The 19,426-nt window shown below is 45.1% G+C and overlaps 1 protein-coding gene across 2 annotated transcripts in view; it reads right to left on the minus strand.

Annotated features, from left to right (window-relative positions):
* MCM3AP (minichromosome maintenance complex component 3 associated protein) overlaps positions 1-19,426 on the minus strand; it is a 110,117-nt gene that overhangs the window by 27,136 nt on the left and 63,555 nt on the right. For both annotated transcript variants that reach the window (XM_069733263.1, XM_069733264.1), the window contains 4 exons: positions 19,274-19,387; positions 2,601-2,753; positions 2,324-2,518; positions 2,049-2,117 (listed from right to left, as the gene is read on the minus strand). In XM_069733263.1, the coding sequence (XP_069589364.1) occupies positions 2,049-2,117; positions 2,324-2,518; positions 2,601-2,753; positions 19,274-19,387 (531 nt within the window). The remainder of the gene's footprint in view (positions 1-2,048; positions 2,118-2,323; positions 2,519-2,600; positions 2,754-19,273; positions 19,388-19,426) is intronic.

Consider the following 19,426-nt stretch of genomic DNA (forward strand, 5'->3'; position numbering starts at 1 on the left):
GCGGAAAAATCAGCTGCGGATCCGCACTAAATCCGCAACATGTGCATATAGCCTTATACCCATTCTAGACCATTTTTTTAGTCAGCTATTTACAAATAAAACTTTACTTTTATTAGTGACATTAAGGCTAGGTGCACACGTTCAGGATTTCTTCCAGAAATTTCCTGAGCAAAACCGGACATTTTCTGCAAGAAATCCGCATGCGTTTTTCTTGCGGTTTTGTCTCGTTTTTTTTCCGGAGCTTCCGAATGCATTAAATAGTGGGAAAAATGAAAAAAAAAAATCTGCAAAATTAATGAACATGATGCGTTTTTTACCGCGATGCGTTTTTTTTTGCGGAAAACGCATCGTGTGCACAAAAATTGCGGAATGCATTCTAAATGATGGGATGCATAATGTATGCGTTTTTATAGCGAAATAACGCGAAAAAAACTCGAAAAATCCACAACGTGTGCACACAGCCTAAAACAGTTATAAGAAATGTAATTAATGGCGCAATGCACACTATCCAGAGTGGAAGCACGGAGACATTTAGCATCTCGTTAACTCAAAACTTTCCTCCCCTGACACGTTTGGTCTGATCTAAATCTCAAGGGGCAGAGATCCTGTGATTGCTACAGCTAGGATTGTATTACTTCATTCCCAACATCACCGAGAAGCTCGCACATCGCTGTCCCACCATATACCTTTGTTTTTGACAAGCTTCCCCTAAGGCCTCCTTCACACTTCCGTCTTTCAGCTCCCGTCACAATCCGTCGATTTTTGAGAAGACGCATACACAACAGGTGCAGAAAACCTCGATGGGTCCATCAGAAAGACGGGCCAAGTGCACACGTTTTCCACAATCTGCACAGGATCCGTCATTTCAACGTCTTGACGGATCCTGTGCAGATTTGGAAGACGGAAGTGTGAAAAAAGCCTAAGCCATCTTGTGGGTCGCACCGTCACCAGCTATGACAGAGCCCTGACTTGCCGTTCTCTCCATGAGACACGTTTGCACTTACAGGACTAACGGGATCTCATTTCATGCAGGCACGGTATTTTGCATCATACAGATTATATCATGCAGGATTACATTATGTACTATGAGAAGAAGCATTGTTAATTAGTTCAGGACTGGGCCATTTGCTCCCGTTCATGACCAGACACATTTTCGTTTTTTTTCTTTTTGTATATGTGCTTTTAACGACTCTAAAATGTTTGCTTTTTATGCAATACATGGAGCTTTGCTTAATTTTTATGTTATTTTTATATTTCTTATTTATTTTTCTTTTGTGGATACAGAGGGGAAATATAAAGAAAAAGAAAAATAGGAGATACATGTCTAATTTATTTTTTTTTTTTTTTACAATTTTACAACCATAAAGGACCGCTACAAAATATTTGAAACTAAGTTTCCTAAGAAATTATTATTAGATATTGGACATCTTTCATTTTGACAGGAGCGAGCGAGCTAGAAGCAAGGATTTTTTTTTCTTTTCTATACTTTTTTTATTTTTTCAGCTATTTCACACACCATACTCCAGAAAAAGGTCTCAACCTCCTTAATGCTTTAGGACATACTATTATATCAAGGAGGGGAGTCTGCTCCACCCAATGCAGACGCCGGCTATGTTACATGGCTGGCATCGGTTTGACAGCTGCAATCAGCACTACCGCCAAACGCAACCATTAACTTCTCAAATGCTGCTGTCAATCACTGAAAGCGGCTATTAAATTCCCGACCCAGGCATTAGTACGGGCGCCCATCAGTTCCCCTGCAGTCTGAGGGCCTGTTTACATGGACGGACTGGTGGCAATAAACGACCACCATTTGGTAAAAATGTACCAATGGTCGTGTAATAGCCTGTTCACTCCGGCAGGCTGCAGCAAAACATGTGCATTGAACACGGCATAATAGATCGAATTATTTTTTCCAATTTCTTAGTTTTCTATGGAACAATTTTTTTCCACAGTAAGACACATTATTAAAAACTTTCATCACATGGTGCACAATTATTTTAACTGAAACGACGGTTACTCTTAGTTTGTTGAAGTTATATACCAACCGTTGTAGTTCTTGGAAATAGTGCTGGACCTTCATCTGATGAAATATCTGTTCCCTGACTTGTTGACACCTGGAGTGAAGAAGAAAATTCAATAGTTTTATAAAAATGTAAAATAAAAGATATATAAAATAAATTAAGCATCTGTATATACTGTAATCGAATGTGTAACCAGAAGGAGTTTTCTACAATTTCACTGATCATTATGCACAAAGTCTAATGGTTATGTCAAAATGTGTGTGTGTGGGGGGGGAGCACTAAAAGACCAACGAGCCCACCTTGTAAAGGAAACGCTTAATCTTCCAGCATGACCCAAGTTAACAATTCCTTTAGACAAATTCTGTACATCGTGGGTATCCGCACTGGGAATCAAAGCTTTCAGATTACCATCACGGCCCACAGACCCAGGTGCTGCTGGAAAAGCGCGCATTTGTCGTCTTAATTTCTTGCGTGCAGCTAAAACTTCCCGCCATCTGGAAACACAGGATGACATTACTAGTGAGATATTACAAAAGTATGCAAATTAGCTTTGCAAATGAAAAAGACCCAACTAACCTCTGAATATATTTGCTGCAACATTGCATCTCATAAAGGGTTTCTCCAGCTGTGTGGAAGATCTCCTCATCCACAAATTGCCGAACATGCTGGTCACAGACAAGCTGAGAGCAGCGTACAATGCGATCGTTGTGATCGAGTTGGACAGCTTTCCTGAAGCAAAGAAAATATAGTCAAAGAGGGAAGAAGATTTAGATTGACCGACCCTGCTGATAATGGTTAGTTTGGCTAATAATAATAGTAACAATAATAAATGTGTGTATAGGGCCTTAAATGGGTTGTCTAAAAAAAATTTCCGGAGTGCATCACTCCTACTTTGATGGGAGCATGCACGCCCCTGAAGACTGATCGTGTGGACCAGCGACATGGTCACGCTGATGGTTTGATTTTTGCCGTCGTCCAGGCTGTAATTAGAGGCAGCTTTGCATCTGCAGCAGAGAAGTGCAGGGGGACAGAGCCTGGTTAGATCCACAGATCTCAACAGCTTCAGAGAACATCTTGCAAGCTGTAAAGCATAGAGCCAGCTTGTGCCACACACTCCTTGCCTAGATAACCAATCAAAAACTGCAAGGTGGCAGGAACCTATGCAACCAGCTGTACACTATAAAATTAAAAATCTCTGTTTTTCAGAAGGACTGATTTTTTTTTAATGAGGGGTAAACGGCAGAGTTTCTTGTTTTTTTTTCAAACAATTATACCCATTTAGGAGCATAAGACAACCCCTTTAAGTGATGTAAACTAAAGGTAGAAATAAAGGATCATAAACAAAAAAAATACCCCACAGAGATACTTTTCATCCTGCATTTAAACTCGCTTTTTTCTTTTTGTTAGTCTAAAATTAGGGTTTTTAAACATTAGCAAGCACACAATTTGTATCAGGGGCATGTATTAAGAGTAGTGATGAGCGAATATACTCGTTACTCGAGATTTCCCGAGCACACTTGGGGGTCCTCCGAGTACTGTTTTAGTGCTCGGAGATTTAGTTTTCCTCACCGCAGCTGAATGATTTACATCTGTTAGCCAGCATAAGTACATGTGGGGATTCCCTAGCAACCAGGCAACCCCTGTTATGAAAGGCAATTCAGTACCACAATGGACATAGCGGTCAGAGCACATACAGTGATCTGACAATAACCCAAAATCATAGAACGAGCTCTGAGACGTGGGAACTCTGCAGACCGCAATCCCTAATCCTCTCCAAACAACACTAGAGGCAGCCGTGGATTGCGCCTAACTCTGCCTATGCAACTCGGCACAGCCTGAGAAACTAACTAGCCTGAAGATAGAAAATAAGCCTACCTTGCCTCAGAGAAATACCCCAAAGGAAAAGGCAGCCCCCCACATATAATGACTGTGAGTTAAGATGAAAAGACAAACGTAGAGATGAAATAGATTCAGCAAAGTGAGGCCCGACTTTCTTAACAGATCGAGGATAGAAAAGGTAACTTTGCGGTCTACACAAAACCCTAAAGAAAACCACGCAAAGGGGGCAAAAAGACCCTCCGTACCGAACTAACGGCACGGAGGTACACCCTTTGCGTCCCAGAGCTTCCAGCAAAAAATTAGACAAGCTGGACAGAAAAAATAGCAAACAAATAGCAAAGAAGAACTTAGCTATGCAGAGCAGCAGGCCATAGGAATGATCCAGGGAAAAGCAAGTCCAACACTGGAACATTGACAGGAAGCCAGGATCAAAGCATTAGGTGGAGTTAAGTAGAGAAGCACCTAACGACCTCACCAGATCACCTGAGGAAGGAAACTCAGAAGCAGCAGTACCACTTCCCTCCACCAACAGAAGCTCACAGAGAGAATCAGCCGAAGTACCACTTGTGACCACAGGAGGGAGCTCTGCCACAGAATTCACATCAGTACCCCCCCCCTTGAGGAGGGGTCACCGAACCCTCACCAGAGCCCCCAGGCCGACCAGGATGAGCCACATGAAAGGCACGAACAAGATCGGGAGCATGGACATCAGAGGCAAAAACCCAGGAATTATCTTCCTGAGCATAACCCTTCCATTTAACCAGATACTGGAGTTTCCGTCTAGAAACACGAGAATCCAAAATCTTCTCCACAATATACTCCAATTCCCCCTCCACCAAAACCGGGGCAGGAGGATCAACAGATGGAACCATAGGTGCCACGTATCTCCGCAACAATGACCTATGGAATACGTTATGTATGGAAAAAGAATCTGGAAGGGTCAGACGAAAAGACACAGGATTAACACCTTAGCGACCGCCGATACGCCTTTGAACGGCGGCCGCTAAGGGTACTTAAACCACAGCGCCGTTAATTAACGGCGCTGTGGAAAAAGTCCATAGCGCCCCCCAGAGGCCGATTTTCTCCGGGGTCTCGGCTGCCGAGGGTAGCCGAGACCCCAGAGAACATGATTCGGGGGTTTTTTAACCCACTCCGCATTTGCGATCGCCGGTAATTAACCGTTTACCGGCGATCGCAAAAAAAAAAAAAAAAGCGATCTCTTTTTAATTTCTCTGTCCTCCGATGTGATCGCACATCGGAGGACAGAGAAAAGGGGTCCCAGGTGGCCCCCCAATACTCACCTAGCTCCCCCGATGCTCCTCGTGTCTCCCGGTGGGCGCCGCCATCTTCAAAATGGCGGGCGCATGCGCAGTGCGCCCGCCGGCCAGCACCGGGAGAATCTTTGGGGTCTCGGCTGCCGGGGGTAGCCGAGACCCCAAAGAGCACGATCGGGGTCGGTATTACCGACCCCTGTTTTGCGATCGCCGGTAATAAACTGTTTACCGGCGACCGCAAAAAAAAAAAAAAAAGTAAAGTGTAATTCTCTGTCCTCTGATGTGATCGCACATCAGAGGACAGAGAAATAGGGGGATTCGGGGACCCTAGCATACTCACCTAGGTCCCTGGATCCTCTTGCTGCTCCTCCTGGCCGCCGGCAGCAGAACATGGCGGACGCATGCCCAGTGCGCCCGCCATCTGTCTCCATCTGCCGGCCGGCAGGAGAACAGCAGTTGGGGCTAAAATTAGGGGTAGGGTTAGGGGTAGGGTTAGGTTAGGGTTAGGTTAGGGGTAGGGTTAGGTTAGGGGTAGGGGTAGGGTTAGGTTAGGGTTAGGGGTAGGGTTAGGGGTAGGGTTAGGGGTAGGGTTAGGTTAGGGGTAGGGTTAGGTTAGGGGTAGGGCTAGGGTTGGGGCTAAATTTAGGGTTAGGGTTGGGGCTAAATTTAGGGTTAGGGTTGGGGCTAAACTTAGGGTTAGGCTTCTTTCACACTTACGTCGGTACGGGGCCGTCGCAATGCGTCGGCCCGACATACCGACGCACGTTGTGAAAATTGTGCACAACGTGGGCAGCAGCTGTAGTTTTTCAACACATCCGCTGCCCAATCTATGTCCTGGGGAGGAGGGGGCGGAGTTACGGCCACGCATGCGCGGTCAGAAATGGCGGATGCGACGTACAAAAAACGTTTCATTGAACGTTTTTTTGTGCTGACGCTCCGCCAAAACACAACTGATCCAGTGCACGACGGACGCGACGTGTGGCCATCCGTCACGATCCGTCGGCAATACAAGTCTATGGGCAAAAAACGCATCCTGCGGGCACATTTGCAGGATCCGTTTCTTGTCCAAAACGACGGATTGCGACGGAATGCCAAACGACGCAAGTGTGAAAGTAGCCCTAGGGCTACGGTTAGGGTTGGGGCTAAAGTTAGGGCTAGGGTTGGGGCTAAAGTTAGGGTTAGAGCTGGGATTAGGGTTAGGGTTTGGATTAGGGTTCGTATTAGGGTTAGGGTTGGCATTAGGGTTACGCTTGGGATTAGGGTTAGGTTTGGGATTAGGGTTAAGGTTAGGGTTGTGATTAGGGGTGTATTGGGATTAGGGTTAGGTTTGAGGTTAGGGTTGAGATTAGGATTAGGGGTGTGTTGGATTTAGGGTTTTGATTAGGGTTATGGTTAGGGTTGACATTAGGGTTGTTTTGGGGTAAGGGTTGTGATTATGGTTAAGGTTAGTGATTAGGATTATGGATGAGGTTGGGATTAGGGTTAGGGGTGTGTTGGGGTTAGGGTTGGAGCTAGAATTGGGGGGTTTCCACTGTTTAGGTACATCAGGGGGTCTCCAAACACGACAGCCAATTTTGCGCTCAAAAAGTCAAATGGTGCTCCCTCCCTTCTGAGCTCTGCCGTGCGCCCAAACAGTGGGTTACCCCCACATATGGGGCATCAGCGTACTCGGGATAAATTGGACAACAACTTCTGGGGTCCAATTTCTCTTGTTACCCTTGTGAAAATAAAAACTTGGGGGCTACAAAATCTTTTTTGTGAAAAAAAAAATATTTTTTATTTTCACGACTCTGCATTCTAAACTTCTGTGAAGCACTTGGGCATTCAAAGTTCTCACCACACATCTAGATAAGTTCCTTGGGGGGTCTAGTTTCCAAAATGGGGTCACTTGTTGGGGGTTACTACAGTTTAGGTACATCAGGGGCTCTGCAATCGCAACATAATGCCCACAGACCATTCTATCAAAGTCTGCATTCCAAAAAGGCGCTCCTTCCCTTCCGAGCTCTGCCGTGCGCCCAAACAGTGGTTTACCGCCACATATGGCGCATCAGCGTACTCGGGATAAATTGGACAACAACTATTGCAGTCCAATTTCTCCTGTTACCCTTGTGAAAATAAAAATTTGGTGGCTAAAAAATCTTTTTTGTGGAAAAAAAAAATATTTTTTATTTTCACGGCTCTGCATTATAAACTTCTGTGAAGCACTTGGGCATTCAAGGTTCTCACGAGACATCTAGATAAGTTCCATGGGGGGTCTAGTTTCCAAAATGGGGTCACTTGTGGGGGATTTCTACTGTTTAGGCACATCAGGGGCTCTCCAAACGCGACATGGCGTCCGATCTCAATTCCAGCCAATTCTACATTGAAAAAGTAAAACGGCACTCTTTCTCTTCCAAGCTCTGCGGTGCGCCCAAACAGTGGTTTACCCCCACATATTGGGTATCGACGTACTCAGGAGAAATTGCACAACAACTTTTGTGGTCTAATTTCTCCTGTTACCCTTGTGAAAATAAAAATTTGTGGGCAAAAAGATCATTTTTGTGTAAACAAAAGCGATTTTTTATTTTCACGGCTCTACGTTATAAACTTCTGTGAAGCACTTGGGGGTTCAAAGTGCTCACCACACATCTAGATAAGTTCCTTAAGGGGTCTAGTTTCCAAAATGGTGTCACTTGTGGGGAGTTTCCACTGTTTAGGTAAATCAGGGGCTCTCTAAATGTGACATGGTGTCCGATCTCAATTCCAGCCAATTCTGCATTGAAAAAGTCAAACGGCAATCCTTCACTTCTAAGTTCTGCGGTGCGCCCTAACAGTGGTTTACCCCCACATATGGGGTATTGGCGTATTCAGGAGAAATTGCATAACAAAATTTATGGTTACATTTCTGTTTTTACACTTGTGAAAATAAAAAAAATGGTTCTGAATTAAGATGTTTGCAAAAAAAAGTTAAATGTTCATTTTTTCCTTCCACATTGTTTCAGTTCCTGTGAAGCACGTAAAGGGTTAATAAACTTCTTGAATGTGGTTTTGAGAACCTTGAGGGGTGTAGTTTTTAGAATGGTGTCACACTTCATTATTTTCTATCATATAGACCCCTCAAAATGACTTCAAATGTGATGTGGTCCCTAAAAAAAAATGGTGTTGTAAAAATGAGAAATTGCTGGTCAACTTTTAACCCTTATAACTCCCTAACAAAAAAAAATTTTGTTTCCAAAATTGTGCTGATGTAAAGTAGACATGTGGGAAATGTTATTTATTAACTATTTTTTATGACATATCTCTCTGATTTAAGGGCATAAAAATACAAAGTTTGAAAATTGCAAAATTTTAAAAATTTTCGCCATATTTCCGTTTTTTTCATAAATAATCGCAAGTAATATCGAAGAAATGTTACCACTAACATGAAGTACAATATGTCACGAAAAAACAATCTCAGAATCAGCGGGATCCGTTGAAGCGTTCCAGAGTTATAACCTCATAAAGTGACAGTGGTCAGAATTGCAAAAATTGGCCTGGTCATTAAATACCAAATTGGCTCTGTCACTAAGGGGTTAAGAACCTCAGAAATCCTATACGGACCAATAAAACGAGGTTTAAATTTAGGAGAGGAAACCTTCATAGGAATATGACGAGAAGATAACCAAACCAGATCCCCAACACGAAGTCGGGGACACACACGGCGTCTGCGATTAGCGAAACGTTGAGCCTTCTCCTGGGACAAGGTCAAATTGTCCACTACATAAGTCCAAATCTGCTGCAACCTGTTCACCACAGTATCCACACCAGGACAGTCCGAAGACTCAACCTGTCCTGAAGAGAAACGAGGATGGAACCCAGAATTGCAGAAAAATGGCGAAACCAAGGTAGCCGAGCTGGCCCGATTATTAATTAAGGGCGAACTCAGCCAAAGGCAAAAAGGACACCCAGTCATCCTGATCGGCAGAAACAAAGCATCTCAGATATGTTTCCAAGGTCTGATTGGTTCGTTCGGTCTGGCCATTAGTCTGAGGATGGAAAGCCGAGGAAAAAGACAAGTCAATGCCCATCCTACCACAAAAGGCTCGCCAAAACCTTGAAACAAACTGGGAACCTCTGTCAGAAACGATATTCTCTGGAATGCCATGTAAACGAACCACATGCTGGAAGAACAATGGCACCAAATCAGAGGAGGAAGGCAATTTAGACAAGGGTACCAGATGGACCATCTTAGAAAAGCGATCACAGACCACCCAAATGACTGACATCTTTTGAGAAACGGGAAGATCAGAAATAAAATCCATAGAGATATGTGTCCAAGGCCTCTTCGGGACCGGCAAGGGCAAAAGCAACCCACTGGCACGAGAACAGCAGGGCTTAGCCCGAGCACAAATCCCACAGGACTGCACAAAAGTACGCACATCCCGCGACAGAGACGGCCACCAAAAGGATGTAGCCACTAACTCTCTGGTACCAAAGATTCCAGGATGACCAGCCAACACCGAACAATGAACCTCAGAGATAACTTTATTGGTCCACTTATCAGGGACAAACAGTCTCTCCGCTGGACAACGATCAGGTTTATTAGCCTGAAATTTTTGCAGCACCCGCCGCAAATCAGGGGAGATGGCAGACACAATTACTCCTTCCTTGAGGATACCCGCCGGCTCAGACAAACCCGGAGAGTCGGGCACAAAACTCCTAGACAGAGCATCCGCCTTCACATTTTTAGAGCCCGGAAGGTACGAAATCACAAAGTCAAAAAGGGGAAAAAAACAGCGACCAACGAGCCTGTCTAGGATTCAACTGCTTAGCAGACTCAAGATAAGTCAAGTTCTTATGATCAGTCAATACCACCACGCGATGCTTAGCTCCTTCAAGCCAATGACGCCACTCCTCGAATGCCCACTTCATGGCCAGCAACTCTCTGTTGCCCACATCATAATTTCGCTCAGCAGGCGAAAACTTCCTGGAAAAAAAAGCGCATGGTTTCATCACTGAACAATCAGAACCTCTCTGCGACAAAACAGCCCCTGCTCCAATCTCAAAAGCATCAACCTCGACCTGGAACGGAAGAGAAACATCTGGTTGACACAACACAGGGGCAGAAGAAAAACGACGCTTCAACTCTTGAAAAGCTTCCACAGCAGCAGAAGACCAATTGACCAAATCAGCACCCTTCTTGGTCAAATCGGTCAATGGTTTGGCAATACTAGAAAAATTGCAGATGAAGCGACGATAAAAATTAGCAAAGCCCAGGAACTTTTGCAGACTTTTCAGAGATGTCGGCTGAGTCCAATCATGGATGGCTTGGACCTTAACAGGATCCATCTCGATAGTAGAAGGGGAAAAGATGAACCCCAAAAATGAAACCTTCTGCACACCAAAGAGACACTTTGATCCCTTCACAAACAAAGACTTAGCACGCAGGACCTGAAAAACTGTTCTGACCTGCTTCACATGAGACTCCCAATCATCCGAGAAGATCAAAATGTCATCCAAGTACACAATCAGGAATTTATCCAGGTACTCTCGGAAGATGTCATGCATAAAGGACTGAAACACTGATGGAGCATTGGCAAGTCCGAATGGCATCACTAGATACTCAAAATGACCCTCGGGCGTATTAAATGCAGTTTTCCATTCATCTCCTCGCCTGATACGCACCAGATTATACGCACCACGAAGATCTATCTTGGTGAACCAACTAGCCCCCTTAATCCGAGCAAACAAATCAGATAACAATGGCAAGGGGTACTGAAATTTAACCGTGATCTTATTTAGAAGGCGGTAATCTATTATACAAGGTCTCAGCTAACCATCCTTCTTGGCTACAAAAAAGAACCCTGCTCCTAATGGTGACGATGACGGGTGAATATGCCCCTTCTCCAGGGATTCCTTCACATAACTGCGCATAGCGGTGTGCTCAGGCATGGATAAATTAAACAGTCGACCTTTTGGGAATTTACTACCAGGAATCAAATTGATAGCACAATCACAATCCCTATGCGGAGGTAGGGCATCGGACTTGGGCTCATCAAATACATCCCGGTAATCAGACAAGAACTCTGGAACCTCAGAAGGGGTGGATAACGAAATTGACAGAAATGGAACATCACCATGTACCCCCTGACAACCCCAGCTGGACACCGACATGGATTTCCAATCTAATACTGGATTATGGGCTTGTAGCCATGGCAACCCCAACACGACCACATCATGCAGATTATGCAACACCAGAAAGCGAATAACCTCCTGATGTGCATGAGCCATGCACATGGTCAGCTGGGTCCAGTATTGAGGCTTATTCTTGGCCAAAGGCGTAGCATCAATTCCTCTCAATGGTATAGGACACTGCAAGGGCTCTAAGAGAAACCCACAACGCTTAGCATACTCCAAGTCCATCAAATTCAGGGCAGCGCCTGAATCCACAAATGCCATGACAGAATACGATGACAAAGAGCAGATCAAGGTAACAGACAGAAGAAATTTTGACTGTACCGTACCAATGGTGGCAGACCTAGCGAACCGCTTAGTGCGCTTAGGACAATCAGAGATAGCATGAGTGGAATCACCACAGTAGAAACACAGCCCATTCAGACGTTTGTGTTCTTGCCGTTCAACTCTGGTCAAAGTCCTATCGCACTGCATAGGCTCAGGTTTAAGCTCAGGTAATACCGCCAAATGGTGCACAGATTTACGCTCACGCAAGCGTCGACCGATCTGAATGGCCAAAGACATAGACTCATTCAAACCAGCAGGCATAGGAAATCCCACCATGACATCCTTAAGGGCTTCAGAGAGACCCTTTCTGAACATAGCTGCCAGCGCAGATTCATTCCATTGAGTGAGCACGGACCACTTTCTAAATTTCTGACAATATACCTCTATCTCATCCTGACCCTGACAAAGAGCCAGCAAATTTTTCTCTGCCTGATCCACTGAATTAGGTTCATCGTACAGCAATCCGAGCGCCAGGAAAAACGCATCGATATTACTCAATGCAGGATCTCCTGGCGCAAGAGAAAATGCCTAGTCCTGAGGGTCGCCGCGCAAAAAAGAAATAACAATCAAAACCTGTTGAACTGGATCACCAGAGGAGCGAGGTTTCAAGGCCAGAAATAATTTACAATTACTTTTGAAACTCAGAAACTTAGTTCTATCTCCAAAAAACAAATCAGGAATAGGAATTCTTGGTTCTAACATAGATTTCTGATCAATAGTGTCTTGAATCTTTTGTACTCTTGCCGAGAGCTGATCCACAGATGAAGACAGACTTCTAATGTCCATCGCTACACCTGTGTACTGAACCACCCAAATGTCTAGGGGAAAAAAAAGGCAAAACACAGTGCAAAGAAAAAAAAATGGTCTCAGAACTTCTTTTTTCCCTCTATTGAGAATCATTAGTACTTTCGGCTTCCTGTACTGTTATGAAAGGCAATTCAGTACCACAATGGACATAGCGGTCAGAGCACATACAGTGATCTGACAATAACCCAAAATCATAGAACGAGCTCTGAGACGTGGGAACTCTGCAGACCGCAATCCCTAATCCTCTCCAAACAACACTAGAGGCAGCCGTGGATTGCGCCTAACTCTGCCTATGCAACTCGGCACAGCCTGAGAAACTAACTAGCCTGAAGATAGAAAATAAGCCTACCTTGCCTCAGAGAAATACCCCAAAGGAAAAGGCAGCCCCCCACATATAATGACTGTGAGTTAAGATGAAAAGACAAACGTAGAGATGAAATAGATTCAGCAAAGTGAGGCCTGACTTTCTTAACAGAGCGAGGATAGAAAAGGTAACTTTGCGGTCTACACAAAACCCTAAAGAAAACCATGCAAAGGGGGCAAAAAGACCCTCCGTACCGAACTAACTGCACGGAGGTACACCCTTTGCGTCCCAGAGCTTCCAGCAAAAAATTAGACAAGCTGGACAGAAAAAATAGCAAACAAATAGCAAAGAAGAACTTAGCTATGCAGAGCAGCAGGCCACAGGAATGATCCAGGGAAAAGCAAGTCCAACACTGGAACATTGACAGGAAGCCAGGATCAAAGCATTAGTGTTGTGAATTTGCTTTTTGGCTCCCTCTAGTGGTTACTAGTTTTTTGACTCCGGTTTTTCTGTCTTTCCTTTTATCCGCACCTGGGTCGTTAGTTAGGGGCGTTGCTTTATAAGCTCCCTGGACACTCAGTTCTATGCCTGGCAACGTAGTTATCAGAGCTAATCTGCTGTGCTCTTGTCTACTGATCCTGGTCCGGTTATTCAGCTAAGTCATTTACTTTGCTTTTTGCTATTTGTTTTTGGTTTTGTATTTTTGTCCAGCTTGTTCCTAATCTGTATCCTGACTTTTGCTGGAAGCTCTAGGGCGCTGGTGTTCTCCCCCCGGACCGTTAGACGGTTCGGGGGTTCTTGAATTTCCAGTGTGGATTTTTGATAGGGTTTTTTGTTGACCATATAAGTTACCTTTCTATATTCTGCTATTAGTTAGCGGGCCTCTCTGTGCTAAACCTGGTTCATTTCTGTGTTTGTCATTTCCTCTTACCTCACCGTTATTATTTGTGGGGGGCTTCTATCCTGCTTTGGGGTCCCTTTCTCTGGAGGCAAGAGAGGTCTTTGTTTTCCTCTACTAGGGGTATTTAGATTCTCCGGCTGGCGCGAGTCATCTAGGATCAACGTAGGTATGACCCCCGGCTACTTCTAGTGTTGGCGTTAGGAGTAGATATATGGTCAACCCAGTTACCACTGCCCTATGAGCTGGATTTTTGTATCTTGCAGACTTCCACGTTCCTCTGAGACCCTCGCCATTGGGGTCATAACAGTTTGCCAGGCCTATATTAAATGTTTATTAATGCATTGCAAAAGAGGGATTATAAGAAAGAAGATTCTGAGTTTTTTTTTTTCTCCTCTCTCATTTTTTTTTTTTTTTTCTTCATCCCCTTTACCTCAGAGTGGCTTATGCTTGCTGCAGACATGAATGTCCAGACCTTGATTACAAGTGTGGACCAGCTGGCTACTCGTGTGCAGGGCATACAAGATTATGTTATCAGAAGTCCTGGGTCAGAACCTAAGATACCGATTCCTGAACTGTTTTCCGGAGACAGGTTTAAGTTTAGGAATTTCAAGAATAATTGTAAATTGTTTTTGTCCCTGAGACCCTGTTCATCTGGAGACTCCGCTCAGCAAGTAAAAATTGTTATTTCGTTCTTACGGGGTGACCCTCAAGATTGGGCTTTTTCGCTGGCGCCAGGAGATCCGGCATTGGCTGATATTGATGCGTTTTTTCTGGCGCTCGGTTTACTTTATGAGGAACCCAATCTTGAGATTCAGGCAGAAAAGGCCCTGCTGGCTATGTCTCAGGGGCAGGACGAGGCTGAAGTGTATTGCCAAAAATTTCGGAAATGGTCCGTGCTGACACATTGGAACGAGTGTGCACTGGCCGCTAATTTTAGAAATGGTCTTTCTGATGCCATTAAAGATGTTATGGTGGGTTTTCCCATTCCCACAGGTCTGAATGATGCTATGGCACTGGCTATTCAAATTGACCGGCGATTGCGGGAGCGCAAGACCGCAAATTCCCTCATGGTGTTGTCTGAACAGACACCTGATTTAATGCAATGTGATAGAATCCTGACCAGAAATGAGCGGAAAATTCATAGACGCCGGAATGGCTTGTGCTACTACTGTGGTGATTCTACACATGTTATCTCAGCATGCTCTAAACGTATAGCTAAGGTTGTTGGTCCGGTCACCGCTGGAAATTTGCAACCTAAATTTATTCTGTCTGTAACTTTGATTTGCTCACTGTCGTCTTATCCTGTCATGGCGTTTGTAGATTCAGGTGCTGCCCTGAGTCTTATGGATCTGTCATTTGCTAAGCGCTGTGGTTTTACTCTTGAACCATTAGAAAATCCTATTCCTCTTAGGGGTATTGATGCTACGCCATTGGCAGCAAATAAACCGCAGTATTGGACACAGGTTACCATGTGCATGACTCCTGAACACCGCGAGGTGATACGTTTTCTTGTTTTACATAAAATGCATGATTTGGTTGTTTTAGGGCTGCCATGGTTACAGACCCATAATCCCGTCCTGGACTGGAAGGCTATGTCAGTTTCTAGTTGGGGCTGTCGTGGTATTCATGGGGATATCCTGCCTGTGTCTATTGCTTCTTCTACGCCTTCGGAAGTTCCGGAGTATTTGTCTGATTATCAGGATGTCTTTAGCGAGTCCAGGTCCAGTGCATTGCCTCCTCATAGGGACTGTGACTGTGCTATAGATTTGATTCCAGGCAGTAAATTTCCTAAGGGAAGACTCTTTAATCTGTCGGTACCTGAACATACCGCTATGCGTTCGTATATCAAGGAGTCTTTGGAGAAAGGACATATTCGTCCGTCTTCTTCCCCTCTTGGTGCAGGATTCTTTTTTGTGGCTAAAAAGGACGGATCTTTGAGGCCTTGTATTGATTATCGGCTTTTAAATAAGATCACTGTCAAATTTCAGTATCCTCTGCCGCTGTTGTCTGACTTGTTTGCCCGAATTAAAGGTGCCAAGTGGTTCACCAAGATAGACCTTCGTGGTGCGTACAACCTTGTGCGCATTAAGCAAGGTGATGAATGGAAAACCGCATTCAATACGCCCGAAGGTCATTTTGAGTACTTGGTGATGCCTTTTGGGCTCTCCAATGCACCTTCAGTTTTTCAGTCCTTTATGCATGACATTTTCCGGAAGTATCTGGATAAATTTTTGATCGTTTATCTGGATGATATTTTGGTTTTTTCTGATGATTGGGACTCGCATGTGGAGCAGGTCAGGTTGGTCTTTAAAATTTTGCGTGAAAATTCTTTGTTTGTCAAAGGCTCAAAGTGTCTCTTTGGTGTACAGAAGGTTCCCTTTTTGGGGTTTATTTTTTCCCCTTCTGCTGTGGAGATGGACCCGGTCAAGGTCCGAGCTATTCTTGATTGGACTCAGCCCTCGTCAGTTAAGAGTCTTCAGAAGTTCTTGGGTTTCGCTAACTTCTACCGTCGTTTTATCGCTAATTTTTCTAGCGTTGTGAAACCTTTGACGGATATGACCAAGAAGGGCTCCGATGTAGCTAACTGGGCTCCTGCTGCCGTGGAGGCTTTCCAGGAGTTGAAACGCCGGTTTACTTCGGCGCCTGTTTTGTGCCAGCCCGATGTCTCACTTCCCTTTCAGGTTGAGGTGGATGCTTCGGAGATTGGAGCAGGGGCCGTTTTGTCGCAGAGAGGCCCTGGTTGCTCTGTTATGAAACCTTGTGCCTTTTTCTCTAGGAAGTTTTCGCCTGCCGAGCGAAATTATGATGTGGGCAATCGGGAGTTGTTGGCCATGAAGTGGGCATTTGAGGAGTGGCGTCATTGGCTCGAGGGTGCTAAGCATCGTGTGGTGGTCTTGACTGATCACAAAAATCTGATGTATCTCGAGTCTGCTAAACGCCTTAATCCGAGACAGGCCCGCTGGTCATTGTTTTTCTCCCGCTTTGATTTTGTTGTCTCGTATTTACCAGGTTCAAAGAATGTGAAGGCCGATGCTCTTTCTAGGAGCTTTGTGCCTGATGCTCCTGGAGTCGCTGATCCTGTTGGTATTCTTAAGGATGGAGTTATCTTATCAGCTATTTCTCCGGATCTGCGACGTGTGTTGCAGAGATTTCAAGCTGATAGGCCTGAGTCTTGTCCACCTGACAGACTGTTTGTTCCGGATAAGTGGACCAGCAGAGTCATTTCCGAGGTTCATTCCTCGGTGTTGGCAGGTCACCCGGGAATTTTTGGCACCAGAGATCTGGTGGCCAGGTCCTTTTGGTGGCCTTCTTTGTCAAGGGATGTGCGGTCATTTGTGCAGTCCTGTGGGACTTGTGCTAGAGCTAAGCCTTGCTGTTCTCGTGCCAGCGGGTTGCTCTTGCCCTTGCCTGTCCCGAAGAGACCTTGGACACATATCTCCATGGATTTCATTTCTGATCTTCCGCTATCTCAGGGCATGTCTGTTATCTGGGTGATATGTGATCGCTTCTCCAAGATGGTCCATTTGGTTCCTTTGCCTAAGCTGCCTTCCTCTTCCGATCTGGTTCCTGTGTTTTTCCAGAACGTGGTTCGTTTGCACGGCATCCCTGAGAATATTGTGTCAGATAGAGGATCCCAGTTCGTTTCCAGGTTCTGGCGATCCTTTTGTAGTAGGATGGGCATTGATTTGTCGTTTTCCTCTGCTTTCCATCCTCAGACTAATGGACAGACGGAGCGAACCAATCAGACTTTGGAGGCTTATTTGAGGTGTTTTGTCTCTGCTGATCAGGACGATTGGGTGACATTCTTGCCGTTGGCTGAGTTTGCCCTTAATAATCGGGCTAGTTCCGCCACCTTGGTTTCGCCTTTTTTCTGCAACTCTGGTTTCCATCCTCGCTTTTCTTCAGGTCATGTGGAGTCTTCTGACTGTCCTGGGGTGGATTCTGTGGTGGATAGGTTGCAGCGGATCTGGAATCATGTGGTGGACAACTTGAAGTTGTCACAGGAGAGGGCTCAGCGCTTTGCCAACCGCCGCCGCGGTGTGGGTCCCCGACTACGCGTTGGGGATTTGGTATGGCTTTCTTCCCGCTTTGTTCCTATGAAGGTCTCCTCTCCCAAATTTAAACCTCGTTTTATTGGTCCTTACAAGATATTGGAAATCCTTAATCCTGTATCTTTTCGTCTGGATCTTCCTGTGTCGTTTGCTATTCACAATGTATTTCATAGGTCCTTGTTGCGGCGGTACGTTGTGCCTGTAGTTCCTTCTGCTGAGCCTCCTGCTCCGGTGTTGGTTGAGGGCGAGTTGGAGTACGTGGTGGAGAAGATCTTGGATTCTCGCCTCTCCAGGCGAAGACTTCAGTACCTGGTCAAGTGGAAGGGCTATGGTCAGGAGGATAATTCCTGGGTGGTCGCCTCTGATGTTCATGCGGCCGATTTAGTTCGTGCCTTTCATGCCGCTCATCCTGATCGCCCTGGTGGTCGTGGTGAGGGTTCGGTGACCCCTCACTAAGGGGGGGGTACTGTTGTGAATTTGCTTTTTGGCTCCCTCTAGTGGTTACTAGTTTTTTGACTCCGGTTTTTCTGTCTTTCCTTTTATCCGCACCTGGGTCGTTAGTTAGGGGCGTTGCTTTATAAGCTCCCTGGACACTCAGTTCTATGCCTGGCAACGTAGTTATCAGAGCTAATCTGCTGTGCTCTTGTCTACTGATCCTGGTCCGGTTATTCAGCTAAGTCATTTACTTTGCTTTTTGCTATTTGTTTTTGGTTTTGTATTTTTGTCCAGCTTGTTCCTAATCTGTATCCTGACTTTTGCTGGAAGCTCTAGGGCGCTGGTGTTCTCCCCCCGGACCGTTAGACGGTTCGGGGGTTCTTGAATTTCCAGTGTGGATTTTTGATAGGGTTTTTTGTTGACCATATAAGTTACCTTTCTATATTCTGCTATTAGTTAGCGGGCCTCTCTGTGCTAAACCTGGTTCATTTCTGTGTTTGTCATTTCCTCTTACCTCACCGTTATTATTTGTGGGGGGCTTCTATCCTGCTTTGGGGTCCCTTTCTCTGGAGGCAAGAGAGGTCTTTGTTTTCCTCTACTAGGGGTATTTAGATTCTCCGGCTGGCGCGAGTCATCTAGGATCAACGTAGGTATGACCCCCGGCTACTTCTAGTGTTGGCGTTAGGAGTAGATATATGGTCAACCCAGTTACCACTGCCCTATGAGCTGGATTTTTGTATCTTGCAGACTTCCACGTTCCTCTGAGACCCTCGCCATTGGGGTCATAACAATTAGGTGGAGTTAAGTAGAGAAGCACCTAACGACCTCACCAGATCACCTGAGGGAGGAAACTCAGAAGCAGCAGTACCACTTCCCTCCACCAACAGAAGCTCAGAGAGAATCAGCCGAAGTACCACTTGTGACCATAGGAGGGAGCTCTGCCACAGAATTCACAACAAACCCCCACATGTACTTATGCTGGCTAACAGATGTAAATCATTCAGTTGCGGTGATGAAAACTAAATCTCCGAGCACTAAAAAATACTCGGAGAACCCCCGAGCGTGCTCGGGAAATTTCGAGTAACAAGTATATTCGCTCATCACTAATTAAGAGTTTTAGCATGGTTTCTGGCAAAACAATTTCTGAAAGCACTTACTGGAGCTCTCTTTTGCATACTTTCTGGACATTCTCTCTGACGACGTCATTTATGAGGCGAACACATTGAGACTGGGTCTCCAAAGAAAGGAGTCGCTCTCTTTCTTGAATCTTCCTGTTGTAAAATTTGTAAGATCAGATATTGTCATTTCTT

The sequence above is a fragment of the Ranitomeya imitator genome, chromosome 7, assembly GCF_032444005.1.
Source record: "Ranitomeya imitator isolate aRanImi1 chromosome 7, aRanImi1.pri, whole genome shotgun sequence".
Taxonomy (NCBI): domain Eukaryota; kingdom Metazoa; phylum Chordata; class Amphibia; order Anura; family Dendrobatidae; genus Ranitomeya; species Ranitomeya imitator.